Genomic DNA, 16081 nt, shown 5'->3' with positions numbered 1-16081 from the left:
TTACAACTTTGTATCCTTATATCTTTATATCTGCTTGTAAAATAAAGTTGCTCAGTACAAGCTCTTGTCAATTTATGTTTTGATGCTACCATGTATTTGTAGTGTAACTAGTGTTAAGTTCAGCAATCTATTTTGTTCTGACAGTATAAGCGTTTCATGACTGTGGTCAACTATATTTCATATGATAATGTATTATTAAATACAGGAAAAACTTAAATCAGTGAATAATTGTACAAACCTGCTCCAAACTGTCTAGGGACAAATGTATTTTAACACTACAATACGTATTTCACATTTTGGCAAAATTTTCTTCATATTGTGGCTGTTTTTAATCATAACCCATGTAAGAATCGCGTTTAATACTCTGGGCAGTAAAAGCATACATCACAACATTATTTGTTAATTTCTATGCTGTCACTCGTCTGTTTCCAGCAGAAATGATATTAGAATTTAAGAGCTGTTCTAATTACATACAGTGCTGAACAATCCTGTTAATACCACAAGCCTAACATTTCTTAGCAAAACAATGCATTTATTCAGTACATTTCTAAGGACAAAATGTTTCATTTACACGCATATTCTCTCATAGTCAATCTCATAACTCAACATGCACCATCACATACTCTAACAAGAGATCACACTCCCACACAACATTTAAGATATTAAGAGCAGATACCACATTAATTTCAAAACTGGCAAATGTGTATGTCCTATAATCACAACAGAATTGGCACAGAAAAAGATAACTCATGATGTATAAAGAATTGAGAGTTAAGTTATTGCTGAAATTATTATGACATAGCCAGCTCTAAAATGCATCTAGGCACAAAAGAATACAAGAATGTTTACACAGAAATATTTTAATTCTGATGGTTTTATTTTCACCTCCCTTTAAACTGCGTAGCTGAAGAATATTAACAAGTAATCATAAAATGCTTTTGTAATTATCGCAACAGCAAATAGGTGTTATAAACAACAGTCTACTCACAATCTGCACATGTGTAAGACACCTCAGATTTTACAGTGGTGACAGTCTTCTCAGGATCAGAAGTCGATGGAAGAATCTCACATGTGAAAAAACAATTAAAAAGTATGCAGGCAGTGACTGCCTTACAACTCCTTTAATTTCTAGCATGTTGTAGAACAGCTCAAAATAGTATTTCAAGTATCAATACTTTATGAAAGATGCATGTTAATACCGGTATCTCAAAATGAATCTCATGCACTTCATTCTTCATAAAAATATAACAAAACTCAACCATCTACATATTCCTTTAAACAAGAAAATAAATTAATATGAGTTCAGCAGACTGCATGGTAAATCCCAGTCTTTGGTGTCCATTCGTGGTAATATAATAAAGGCCAGTGAATTAAGTTTGGTTTCCCAGTTCAAGATGTCTGCTCCTGTCCATTGCTTTCTTGGGATTTCATTACATCTGGTAGGTCTGGAGGAGAGGAGAACGGGGTCAACTCTAGGATTTCAAAATCCCCATTTTCTTGCCTGAAAACAACACAATAAGTCATCAGTATTACACGACACTAGACTGAATCACAGAAACCACATTAGGTACTATTATTACTACTGTTAAGCACATGGTACATAATCACAATTAAAAGAACCAAATACAGCACAGAAAGAAGAACTAAATCAGAAATTTAATCAACTACTACAAAAGTCTGGAAGTGTCCTCTACAGGCTGTAGCAGTACATTCCTGCACAATGCGCTACACTGTTTGCCGGCACCACGATCACATTATCTTGTTCCATCTGACCAAAGAGTCTGCAGAGTTAGTCTTGCCCATATCCCATGGGAAAGATCAAAACCAGGAACCATGAAATGCTGGAGCAATGAACGGTCTCCATATGATCCAGTCCGTTATTAATGATGTGGAAAACCATATCCAAGTATACACAGAAACAGGTGAAGTTGTCTTTTGCACTAAGAATTACGTATTTATTTGTTAACTGGTTTCAGCTGTCAGAGCAAAGGAGTGTAAATAACTGTTGTCCTAGTTATAGATTTCAATTGTATGACAGATGAAACTTAAACTGTTCATTTGAAATTATAGTAAAGATCAATTAAACATTAAAAATAACCACAGGTCAGCTTTAAAGAAATAAATTCATCAGTACAGAACATTCTGAAATATTTTCATTTAAACACTTATCTTTCTTATTGTTAATTAAACCTGCTGTCTGATGTATCAAAACTATAGCTGTGACCAGTTTCAATTAGATGATTTGAAAATGACAACCTACCTTTTCTATCTTGCCAGTCTTTCTTAAGCTCTTTTATTCTGATGCAGAATATTCTTCCTGTTTGGCAATATATTCTGATCCACAATTACATTTCATTTTATAAAGCCCACTTTTCTTTCAGGCTGAATTTTATCCTTAACAGATCAAAAAACTGTACTTAGACTATTCTTTGTTTTGAATGTAACCTTGAAATCCTTTTTCCTCAAAATTCTTCCAATCTTTTCTGACAGTTTCCCCATAAGTGAACGTTGCCCGTTGCTTATTACCATTACTAGATTTTCTTTAGTTAGATTGGATATCTACTTTTTTTTCACATTAACTGGATGTGTGCGAGAATGGCCAAAGTAATATAATTTATTTTCTCATCTTGTGAGTGTTAAATTTTATTGGGGTAACGTTAACTTGACACGGTGTTAAAACTTGTTCGCTAGCTGAGCACAGTGTCTTGTGTTTTATGTGTGTTACTCGTCTCGGTGAGGGGAGCCAAAGCACGTGACCTAGAATGGGAACTTTCAAGGCCAATTCAGTGCACTCATCTCGGAACATTCTGAACGCAGGGTCTTGAACCAATTAACTTTTACGACTAATTTACAGCAACCAATAGGACATATCTTTTGTGTTTCACTTCTAACCAAGTAAAGTGCATATAAGCTGACTATGACAGGTCTCGTTCTCCACATTCCCTTGAAGATTAGCAATGCAGCAAGTTAACCATAGCTCCACAGAGAAATGATACATGGTTGTGGACATATTGTAATTTTCTCTGTTAGTTTTCAGCTTGCAGGAGACTCACCAAACCTTCCAAGGAGCCGAGTGAAACTCTACTGTGTTTGTGAAACTACTCTATGCATCTATTCAAGAGGACCACTTCAATGAAGAGGATTCCAACCTCTGAAACCATCTCCAATATGGTCTTCTAGAGTGAGTTTCTCTCATTGGTTAGCCGGCAGGTGTGCCTAGCTTATCTGTCTCCCATTGACTCACCGCTTCACATTTCAAAGCGCAGCGACAGCGCGGAATGCCCGCACTTAAGTGTTGATCTGTCGCTCCAACTGTTCTTGAGTTGTGAAGTGTTACTTCGGAGTATAATTCTCATAATACTTCCACATGTATAAACGGTATAGGAGAAGGTATTTATGTACGATAACTATGTGAAAACGGGGTCTTGCGGGGAAATCGTCAGGCAATTTCCAGATGTATGCCCTCCACAGAGACTGCATAAACTCTTAAACAAATTGAGAGGAACTGGTTTTTTACTCGATAAAAAGTGAAGTGTTAAAAAACGTGTACTTAATGAGGAAAAGGTTGATGAAATCGCAGAAAGATTAGAACATACACCTACAGTACAAAATCCCTAAGATGACTTGGAAAAGAAGCCAGGGTTTCTCAACATGATGGGGTACAAAAATGTGTGGATGCAGAGGAGAACATTACCAGCATTTGCTGTCATAAGGTACAAGCTTATTTTCTTAATTCTCAATTACTAATTTTCTTAATTTTAATTGTTATCTCATGTCATGCATCGATATATTGAGCGAAGTGCTGTCTTCGTTGCTATGCTGCAGAGCGGAGTGTGTTGAGTCAATGGGAGGCAGATAAGCTGGGCGCGTCTGCCGGCCAATCAATGAGAGAAACTTAATCTAGAATGGAAGCGCGGCCCTGACTCTAGGAATGGGACACCCGGAAATGTAAAAACAACACAACGTAATCGAACCCAATCAGCAGCAAAAAATGAGTACAATTTTGTAATGTAATTTCTTTCAAATCTTTATTAGAATATAATATGATCTTCCCTGTTGTAGAGTAAAATCCTATTAGTTAGAATTCTTTAGTCACATTCTTTCTGTTTCAACACTGTTGGTTATGGTAGATTTTGAAGATAAGTGTGAAAGCAATCTTGTAGCAGATTGTGTGAGAGTTGTCGTCTTCAAACCTCAATGATTTGATGATGCTTAGTGTTTTAAGGGGCCTAACATCGAAGGTCATCAGCCCCCTCAATGATTTAAAGGATGCCGTTGTACCCTAAAGATCGGAATATAATAGTAATCATAGTCCTATGCATTAACTTGTGCACTTAAAGCAGATTTATTTGATGTGATTATCATAATGTTAAAGGAAGCTAGATAGACTTTTCTAGAATGACTATTCTGTTGTTGTTTGGGTCATCAGTCCATAGACGGTTCATATGTATTTTCTTCTTAACTCTTACAGTCTTCAAAGAAAGGAGCTTTGGTATGTTTTACCTGGTGAAATGTTACTTTTAGAAATAAAAGGAACCTATGCAAAATGCTTATATGGAGTTTTTTTCAACACTTAACTATTTGCCAGAGAACCGCACATTATTTTTATATTTTACACGGTCAAGGATCATTTTGAGCTTGTGGCCAAGGGTGCTCATGCTCCCAATGCATGGACCATTGTTGTAAAAAGCTTCAAATTATTCCGAAAATGAACTTCTCAGTAAGCTATTAATAACATATAGTCGTTGCACCTAAAAAAACCACTGTGCGATATACAGTGAAACCTCCTTAGTGCGTTCCTCATTAACAAGTTTTCCCACTTAGCACGTCATAAATTTGAAGTCCCGATTCTCACCATATTAAATCTATATAAAAATACCTCGCTTATTGTGTCACAAATTTTCGCTATTACCGCTTAGTACGATCACATTTTTCCTAGCCCTGAAAATGTTATTTGCCTTCCCTTGTGAAACAAACTTTATTTCCAACTCGGGCAAGATTAATCGCCACAATTGCGTGATTATGGAAAAGGTCTTAAATTTTGGAAATTCACAGGATAATTTGCACACTCGGGGAGCCTCAGGAATATTCAGTATTGCTTGCCTGTTGGCAGCAAGATTGCTGAATAACACAGTGAGTCCATTTGTCTTGTATTTAGCATTCCATTCAGAAGTTACCCCTGAAAATGTAACCTGTCATTCCTTGTGAAAGAAGCGTGATTTACAACTCGGGTAAGAGCCGTCACCACAGTTGCATGATTACAGAAAAAGTGAGCCTATATGTGCTTGTATTTTCCATTCCAATCAGAAGTTAGAAATTTATTTTGTGTTGAGTGGTACAGTGAAGTTTTGTCGCATGATACGGTAGCCTTTATCTGGATTAGAAAGATATAATCATTATCATTTCCCCTTACCCAGCTCCTGCCAGGTTGGGGTATTTATGGCACATCTCCATCTTTCTTTTTCCTTCCACCATCTTGTCCCAGTCTAAATTTAGTCTTCTTATGCTGCTCTTCACTGATTCAATTCACCTTGTTCTCGGCCTTTCTCTTGCTCTCTTGCACCTCACACTTCCTCCAGCATCTGTCTTGGAATTGAATTCTATTCACCTCCATCCTCTTTACATGTCCAAACCACCTTTGTTTTTTCTTTTCAACTCTCTCACTTAGCTTTCCTATCGCTATTTCCTAACATCTTCATTTCTCACTCTGTCCTTCCTTTTCCTATCATACTTCTTAGGAATTGCATCTCACTGGCTTGAATTCTACACTCTTGCCTACTTGTCAAAGTCCAAGTCTCAGCTGCATAAGTCAGTATGGGTACATAGTACATTTTGTACATTATCTCTTTACTTTTCCTCGGTACTTCTTTGCTTCAAACAAGTTTCTTACACTTTGGTAGAATCAATTACTCTGATGTACCCTCCTGCTAATATCCATGTCCACCCTAGCATTTTGCATTAAATCACTTTCCAGGTATTTAAAGCTGTCCACAATTTCCAGACTCTGGCTTCCAATTTTCACAGTGCCCTTTCCTTGCCTTTCCCCTCTTGACATCACCATAGTCTTGCTTTTCTCTGTACTAATTTTCATGCCTACTTCTCAGTTTTTTCATTCAGTACATCTAGTTGTTGTTGTTGCACTTCTTTGCTGTCATTTCTTCAGAATCGCGTGAAATTGACTAGCATGGTGCATATTAGTCTTGAGATAGCCTAGTTATGGATATGGAAAAAGTCGTGAAATTCTTTACTAATGAAGACAAAATTAAAATCTTTCAGAAAGTGGACTGGCCTCCAAATCTTTAAGAGCGCAGAGGTCGCGAATGCTGAACTCGCACCTTTGAGTTTGGACTCTATCATTCCACTATAGGTTGAAGTTTTCAAAATGGCGGTTGAAGTCAATCCTCCTGATTCCTCCCGGTCACACATGGACAAGTGTAACCTCCAATTCATTGTGTAAGAGTGCGACCAGAAAATAATGTTTAATAATCCACTACTCCGAAATAAAAGGCTTCTTCTAACATTTGTTTTAGAAAGAGTGTGATCTGCAATAATACTTGAATATTTTTATTGGCCCCAGTGCATATGTTTTCATATGTGTTGTCTGGTGTTTTTCAAATCTTTCAGTGCACTTATTTTATAAGCCCCAGCAGAAAAGGTTTTCATATATGTTCTCTCGTGTTTATCACACATTTTAATACTTTCTTCTAATTTTTAGAAATGTTATTATATAGTTATCACTGTACTCGTGGATACATGTCGTAAAATGCCCTCATGTTGGAAAAAAAATCGTACTTAGAGTTTCCATATCCCTGCTTGATAGTTTTTATTCATATATTCAGCAGTACTTTTTCTCACTGGACATGTATATTTTTCTTGTACCCTGAAGAAACGTCTTAATGAAGTTTTACTGTATTTCAGCTTAGAACTCTGACCTGAAAGGTTTTGTCATCTAAAGTCCAGTACTGTATGAACTATATCAACGAATTTTCATTCTAAGTGATACATGTGCTGTGGGTCAGTATTTATCCGATACCATTGTCACATAACGGTATTTCAAGGCACAACGATATGCTTCTATATGTAATTTTCATCAGTAGCATCACTTTAGGAAGTGTTCAAGAAATTACTCACGCTTCTTCTGTGAGAGATTCAGCTTGCTTGTGTGCGGTTAAGAAGGCAAGACAAGACAGAAGATTCACCCCGCCTACTTGCACGGTGACGGGGGTAAAGAGTGAGGAAAGGTAGCCTACTTACGCAAGGTCCTGACTCCTCAAATTTCTTTGAGTTAGTCTGAGGACTTTCTTGCATCTTATTTTCACCAGCCATGCTCAAACTGACAAGCTTCACATAGTGTTCGCATTGAACACCAAAATCTTGCCTTTTTTTTCCCTCTCTCATAGGAAAGCAGGCATGAGCTGTTGTCGGTTGAAATTCATATCAAATTGGAAGGAATTCTATGTGTAATTGGAAAAGTGAAAGATGTAAAAATAGAATCAAGTGTTTATTGAGGATAGAGACTGAATTTCAAAAGTAAAAAGCAATGATGGCTGGGAGGAGAGTAGTAGTAGCTGGCTTTATTCTGATTAGTTCCTAACTAATTTGCCTGCCCCGCAGTGTAGGGGTAGCGTGCCTGCCTCTTATCCGGAGGTCCCAGGTCGATTCCCAGTCAGGTCAGGGATTTTTACCTGGATCTGAGGGCTGGTTCGAGGTCCACTCAGCCTACGCGATTACAATTGAGGAGCTATCTGACAGTGAGATGGCGGCCCCGGTTAAGAAAGCCAAGAATAGCGGTCTAGAGGATTCGCCGTGCTGACCACATGACACCTCATAATCTGCAGGCTTCCGGGCTGAGCGGTGGACGCTTGACAAGGCCCTTCGGGGCTGTTGCGCTATGGGGTTTGGTTTTTGTTCCCAACTAATTTATAATAATAATAATAATAATAATAATAATAATAATAATAATAATAATAATAATAATAATAATAATAATAATAATAGGACACGGCCCTTCGGGACTGTTGCGCCACAGGGTTTGATTTTGTTCCTAACTACTTTTCTTGTGATGTAGTATAGTGGCACTGAAACCTTACAAAACCTTGTCGTATGGTGTGATGTGATGCTCCTGTGTGAGTAGAGTCCTCAGACACAAACGAATGATATAAAAGTTGTCCATACCTTCTGGCTGATTTCTCTAACAACTAAGGCCACAGCAGTGGTTACACATTGTAAGTTGTTTGAAGTATACACAGAAATAATGCAAAATGTCTTTTCCACTGAGATTTATTTATTTGCTAACCAGCTAGCAGGCCATCTTCCGAGCAAAGGAGTGTAAATAACTGTTGCCTTAGTTACAGATTTCGATTATATAAAAAATGAAATTGGTGGTGGTAGTGATTTATCATTAAGAGGAAGTACAACTGGCCAACCATCCTCTATTAACAGTAATCAGAGCAAAAAAAAAAATGAAGGTACTGGCCAAAGAAAGACAGGGGCCACGAAGGGCGTGAAAATGAAAGACATCTAAGATTCACATACTAATACATTCAGGGTTGGAAAAGAACAAGAGATGACCAAGAGAGGTCAGGGAGGATACATGAAAGTGAGGAGCCTGGAACAAGTCAGCAGAAGCAAACCAACAAGATTCGCACAGTGTTCACATCGAGCACTGAAGCCCTGCCTTTTTCTCATGGGAAAGCAGTCATGAGCTGCTGTTGGCTGAAATTCATATCAAACTGGAAGGAATTCTACGTATAATTGGAGTGAAAGATGTAAAAATAAAATTAAGTGTTTAATGAGGATAGAGACTGAATTTCAAAAGTAAAAAGCAATGACAGGAGGAGCAGGAGGAGTAACTTGCTCTATTCTGATTAGTTTCTAACGAACTTTCTTGTGATGTGGTATAGTGGTAATGAAACCTTACAAAACCTTGTCCTACAGTGTTATGAGGTGCTCTTGTGTGAGTAGAGAGTCCTCAGACTGCTGTGGTCATCAACCCACGCTCCCAAGTTAAAAGACCCTGGGACTAACAAATGAAAAACTAACCATTAATTTGAGATTATAGTAAAGTTCTGTCAAACATAAAAATTAGCAGGTCTCAGCTTTATAGAAATAAATCCATCAGTATACAACATTCTGGAATAATTTCATTTAACCCTAAAACAGGTAACACTACTCGGAATGTTCTTATCAACGGGGCAACGACTCGTACATGTCGCTGGTTTTTAAGGCATGTTTCATTTAAGAGGGTTTAAATAATTGTTAAAGTACATATGTTTTTTTAATTAACATATTCATTAACTGCACGCTCCATTACAATTTAAGTAATACTACATGCATTAATGTTCCTTTTGTAGTCGATTACATTTTCCTTTTATTTATGTTACCTATACCAACGTGTTTGATTTCAGTGTGTTTGGTCTAGATACATCATGTTACAGTTCTTTGGGGATACAGAATGCCCTATGCTTCCAATGATAAACTTGGCTGTTTATATTTTACTTTTTCTCTGAAACCACTGAAGGTAGACACTTCAAATTTTTACAGCTTATAGTTGAATATAACTTTTATAAGGACTTACTTAAGGTAGATATTACTTTTTAATTTGAAACTAGATATTTCTGGTGATTTTAGAATATATTTTTGCTAATAAAATTTGTAATATATAGACAAATTAAAAACTGTTGTTTCAGCAGTTGAAAGAGGTATTTACACGTTAAGTCCTACAAATTTCAAGTTCATACATTCAAAATTGGCTGAGAAAATGCACTTTAAGTATTTAAAAAGTAATCTAACGGGAAATGGGCTTCAAAGTTAACACATCAATGCATGCCAGGTCCATACATTGGATTGCTTGGATCTTCTTCAAATTCCTCTTGTAGTCTCTTCTTGCCACCTCTCCTGTCCTTTCTGGCTTGAAGGGCTACTTTTAATGGCATTTTCAGCAGATCTTAGTCTTACCAGGTTACTACACGACATTGCATCAATAGTACGGCACCCAATATTCATTACATACAATTTACAAAATATACATTTAATGTTAACCTAGTCAATACTTACAATACCACATTTTGTGGTTAAATAATTATAAGAGATGGTTAACATTAAATGTATATTTTGTAAATTGTATGTAATCACTATCGTCAAGACGGACCAAAAATGAGATTAATGACCCATTATTCAACCGTAACACTTGCAGAACTTTGCACTTTGTGACATTTCCCTGGTTAAAACTTGAAACAGCATCATATACACCAAAATGAAGTGTGCTGATACTCACAAACACTGTTTTGGGTAGGCAGTTTCAGATGATTTTTGACAGAAAAGATCCCTGAAAATTGGTTTGATTTCATCCATAAAGGCTAGTGGCAAACTATGAGGATGGTTATATTTCTCTCCTGTTACTTTACTTCTGGTATATTTGCACCAGCTGTCTATCCCTGAAGGACACAAGCCTTGTACAGGATTTTCATTACTGGAGTAAATGTGGAAATATGATGCCCAGACAGCTTGTCTCATTGCTTCCACATTATCAGTATTTTGCCTGATGGCCAGGCCATAGTAATTGTGGAGAGTATCAATGACTGAATCAGTCAATCTGTTCTTACCCTCTAATGTTCTACCATCATTAAGTTTCTTTCCCTTCATGCTTGATTTTAGTCGTCTCAATCTTGTGCCCATATGTTTCTGAATGTGACCAACACACTCCAATTTGGTTATATTTACATCATTTCCATAGGGGTTAGAATCATGAACCACTTTGAAAGCCTTAGAGTCACCATCCCCTAATATAAATACCTGGCACTATAGAACATTCAAAAATTTTCTTCACACCTACAACCTCCATCCCTCCACTATATGATTTTTCACGAGAGTTTAATCCTGATGTAAACAAATAGGCGGAGCACCTTGGCTTTGCATGTGGACGTATACGTAGTTGATTGGAGAAGCAACCGTCGCACTCACTCGACTGTATGCGAGCTCGAAGAAAATTAGTACGTCGCATTAATTTAATTTTATCTTGCTTTATTACATTTAGAGAGTCTGAAAGAGTACGTAATCAAATTAAAATAGGGTTGTCATATATACCGGTATAATTCTGTTTTCTTAAATAAAACAGTGATTAAATAACGAGATATGAAGGCAGAAGGCGTGGTGTAATGCAAGAAGTCTTCTCATAGTGAGGGAAAGTCCCAAGCTGTACAGCGTGGAGATAAGGTGTTGCATCTTGCAGCAGCTGTCAGTGTCAGTATTCATAGTGAGAGAAATGGAGCAAGACTTAGGACCATCGCGTGTAGTGAAGCACAAAAGAGGAAAACCGCTCAGAAATGACCATAGGCAGTGCGTTGTGAATGTTTTTAATAAAATAAGTGAACAGAATCCAGGTTTAGCCGTAAAAGAGGTAGAGAAACTAAATGCAGAGTAGTGTCAGCTAGTTCGGTTCATAACATGCGGACACAGTTTAGAAGGACAGGTAAATTAACAACGCTGGGAAAGGAATGTAAACGACCTCAAAGAGTCGAGAAGTACGACCATATCGTCAAAAGTGGTATTAGAAGGAAAACTCATGAATTCTTTTTTCGGAATGAACCACCTACTTTACGCAAAGTATTAGACAGTGTGAATAAAGATAAAACTTTACCCACCCTCAGTTTAACTGCATTGTACAGACTTTTAAAGGACATAGGTTCCAGTTTGTTAGAAGTGAACGTAAACCTGTGTTAATGGATAGGGAGGATATTGTATTGTGGAGACGGAAGTATTTGCGTGAAATTAGAAGATATCATGCACAGGGTCGCAAAATTTATTACTTCGATGAAACGTGGCTTAATGAAGGACACGTAACTTCGAAAGTATGGGTTGATTCCACTGTTAAATCCAAGAAACAGGCCTTTGTTTCTGGACTTTCAACTGGCCTGAAGCAGCCGACTGGGAAAGGCAAAAGGCTTATCATTGTTCATGTAGGTAGTGACTCTGGTTTTGTAGAACGTGGAGCTCTCGTGTTTGAATCTAAAACTACACGACAGTATCATGAAGAAATGACAGGTGATGTTTTTTATCGTGGTTTTCGTCTATCCTACTGAAACTCGAACCCAGGAGCGTGATTGTAATGGACAATGCATCTTACCATTCTGTTATATTGGAACGAATCCCTACATTGGCAATGTGGAAAGAACAGATCATTGCTTGGCTCGACAGTCACCAAATAGAATACAAGGCTGATATGGTCAAAGCAGAACTCATTGAACGGGTGAGGTCAGTGCGAGACCAGTATGACAAATATATTTGCGACGAAAGAGCACAAAGTGGGCCACTGCGTGCTACGACTTCCACCCTACCATTGCACTCTGAATCCCATTGAACAGATATGGAGTCAAGTGAAGGGTTACGTTGCGAGAAACAACACGACCTTCAAGCTACAAGACGTACGAGCTCTACTTTGCACAGCCCTTGAAAATGTGACAGCAGATAACTGGAAGGACTGCATTAGAAACGCAACAAAAGAAGAAGATCAGATGTGGGAGCTAGATGGCCTAACAGATGAAATTGTCGAGAGATTTATCATCACTGATAGCGGCCAGAGTAGCAGTGACTCATCAGACAGTGACAGTAATGAGAATGGAGGATATACATCGTGCGATATGGAAGGAATTGAGCCCCTGCAGGACGACTAAGAAAGGTAAGCATATACAGTATGCAAGGACTTCTTACTTTGTTAAGACCGCAACTGCCTGTGTTTCTTGTCTTTTTGAGTTGTTTCTTTTCGATAGATGTTGTCAGAGAATTATCAACAGTTCCGTCTGACATGTCCAATCATGCTATATGCTCTATCAGGATAGGAACTCTACAAGATAAGAGATATACATTTCAACTCAAAAGTTGGTATTCTATTAGGTTACAGTCTACCGGGCGGACATTTCAAACAGCTGTCCTAAGATAAAACCTTCCTACGTGTGTAATTTTGTGCTCTATCCTACGATAGTTTTCTTTACTATTCAGAAATGAATAAATAAATAAAATAAATAACGTGGGCCCTAATCTTCAGCAGTAGATCACCCCTCAAACCCCTCCGTTTAGTATCACACAGCTCAAAAATGTTCCTCGTCTATTTTAGGTCATATACGCAGCACTGTATGTCCGAACACGAGACGTTGACGGGGCGGAGGTCGATACTACACGCTCAGCAAATCACAACTCTTTCTTTGGCTGAGGCGTGGACAGGCCTTGTTTACATCAGGATTAAGCTCTCGTGAAAAATCATATAGCCTGATAATTGGCAATGCAGCCTTCCTCATGACAGTTCTTCATTTTGCCAACACATATGCAACGGGAAACTACCTCACTCCTCTTATCTCTGGTATGCCTCTTCAGTGACGCCTAGGTTATCTATGACAGGTGTTGGCGGAACTGTGGAGGATCAAACCAGCCTTCGGGCTGAATACCCAACATACACATATATGCAATACTTAAGACATTACAGCCACATCTATCACCTTCCCAGTCTCAACACATGTGGCTGTGACAACATCATTTTGAGATGTATGACCCCTTTTACGCCAAGCTCCATCAAGGGCTACTGTTAGGTCACAAATGTTATTATTTAAAGAAATAGCCTCTTGAACAGCTTCTTGCATGCATTTGTGTGCCACATCTTCAGCAGTTGAGCCCAGTACAAAATGATAATCATCAAACTTTGATGGTGGTTTAGGACAGTTCATTATTCCACGTAACATGTCACATGTTCCCTTGCCGACTGCACGAAGGCCATATACACTAACCTAATATTTACACTAGACGATTCAGTATATTTTGCTTTAGTACTTACAGTGACCGATGATGAATTGTGAAGAACTTGACACTGTGTACACAATATTCACAAAACAATTCAAACTCTGCAGCAATATTCTCAGAGACATGCCTTCTTTTGCACACTTTTTACAAATGGAATTATTTTAATTACTTCTGATAATAAAGACATTTCTACAATTTCAAAACTCTCATTCCCTTTTGGTAGCTCTTCACATTATCCCTTAAAACCACTGAGTTTCTTATGTGAGGAACTTTCCAGCTTGCAGTTAATAACTTAGTATGTGCACCTGTTGATTGCATGTTGAGGTTAATAACAGGAACATGCGGTTGTGCTAATGCTGGTGATGACTGTGTATTTTCCGACAAGTTCGTTCAAACAGAATTTTAAAAAAATATTTATTGGTCCAGGGATCATGCTATATCATTTTTGTGGTACTTACGATATTTCTCTGTAATGTGCAGCACCAAGTTGTTGAATGCGTCCTTAGTTGTTTTTCCGTAGAATTCCAGCCACATCACTATAACATGGTCATTTGCCTCATTGAAGAACGAAATAACATTGTGAATGCTGTTAACCTCCATTTTGCTGTTTCAACTGGCCGCTCTACTCATATGGACAAAGATAATGAGAATCCACAGACATAGCACTCCCATTCCTCGGTGCTAGCCCTGGACCTCAAGAAATTAACAAAAGACGGCACCAGCAGCGGAATAAGACATAAAGGAGGCCTGTCTATAGGCCTTATGTATGTATTCATATTTCTCTAATAACTTTAGTATTTCTTAATTTGCCGCATATTTTTCACTTCATTTAAGTAAAAGCAATTATTATGTTCCATTTGTGACAAATTTTACAGTGACATTTCATAGATAGGAATGCGCGATGTAACCCATATTAAAAAATAACAAAAATATAAAAATGACAAATTTTTGGCAAAATACTCATTCTGTATCCCCTTGTGATAGTGTTCTTTCTTGACATAACTATGCCCTACAGCAGATTATAAAAACTGATGCACTTCACAAATAGTTTAAAGAACTTTAAGTATTTATAAGATCATTCTTGCTTGTAGGCCAGTGGCCTCCTGAGGCGATTACATTTGTCTTCAGGTTTATCCTTTCGTGTTTTAATAATTCACACTCATATAGGATGTGGTCCACACTTTGCATTTCTTCGCCACATCGACATGTCGTATGCTTTTGTATTTTAAAGCTATGCAGACAGGACCCTATTTTTTTGTGCCCTGTCATCATAACTGTAATAGTGTGGCTTAAGAGAATTTTTGAGTCAAGTCTTGCTTTTAACACTCAGAAAATAAGCTTTCGTTATTGATCCATTGGAAATTTCTCTCTACTCTTCTTCCCACAATTGTAAATTTCTCTCATGCAATACCTTTTTTACTGCACCATCAGGAATTTGATCGAAAGTCACTTCTAGGTCTGTCCTGCTGGCTGCTTGTTTCGCCAGCTGATCTGCAGTTTCGTTGCCTTTTGTGCCAACATGAGCCTTAACCCATGAGAAGTGTATTTCCCAGTTTTATAGTTGCAGGACTCTCATCTTCCTTCTGATCTCTTCTATGAGATTGTTGCTTTTTCCACTGTTTTTGAGTAGGTCCAGGGTTATTTTACTATCAGTGTAAATAATTGCTGTTCGTGCTTTTCTATTTACGTGGTTGATGTCTTGTAATTTCTCCAGTGCCTTCAATATTGAGTATTGTTCTGCTTGATTACTGGAACAGGTATTGTGTAATTTGAATTGATATTGTTGAGGAGGTTCATGGTTACTGTACAGAATTATTCCAAATCCAACTCCAGCCTCACTTTTGCTTCCATCTGTATAGATTTGAAATGGATAGTGCTTGTGATAGATTTTGTCCTGTATTTTAACAGTTTGAGCCAGGTGTGACCATTGTTTCTACTGTAACACTTCCTGGAATCAGGTTTCGGTGTCTCTTTTCCCACTAGAATTTCTCCAGTCCATTTTGTTATGTCATAGTGCCTGGCAATCTCTCCAAGTTCTATCACAATGGGAGTTAATCTGGTTATGACACATAGTGCCTCATGTGATGTTGTATGGTAGGCCTTAGCTATTTTAATAATCATTAGTCGTTGCACTCTTAATTTCATTGCATTATATGACTTGGTTGTGGATTGTATCCATAATGGTATTCCATAAGACAGGATAGGTAGAATAACTCCTTTATATATAATCTTCATAACGTCAAGGCGAAGACCCCAATTTATTTTAGCACACTTTGAGAGAGCATGAACAAGT

The 16081-nt window shown here is 37.7% G+C and overlaps 1 protein-coding gene across 2 annotated transcripts in view; it reads right to left on the bottom strand.

Annotated features, from left to right (window-relative positions):
- Positions 1 to 511: 511 nt before the first annotated feature.
- EloB (elongin B) overlaps positions 512 to 16081 on the bottom strand; it is a 48861-nt gene continuing 33291 nt past the window's right edge. For both annotated transcript variants that reach the window (XM_067136250.2, XM_067136251.2), the window contains exon 4: positions 512 to 1501. In XM_067136250.2, the coding sequence (XP_066992351.1) occupies positions 1390 to 1501 (112 nt within the window). In that variant the 3' untranslated portion in view covers positions 512 to 1389. The remainder of the gene's footprint in view (positions 1502 to 16081) is intronic.

The sequence above is a fragment of the Anabrus simplex genome, chromosome 1 (genome assembly GCF_040414725.1).
Source record: "Anabrus simplex isolate iqAnaSimp1 chromosome 1, ASM4041472v1, whole genome shotgun sequence".
Classification (NCBI taxonomy): domain Eukaryota; kingdom Metazoa; phylum Arthropoda; class Insecta; order Orthoptera; family Tettigoniidae; genus Anabrus; species Anabrus simplex.
The sequence above is the reverse complement of the archived record's forward strand: the minus strand, read 5'-3'. Positions and strand labels throughout refer to the sequence as shown.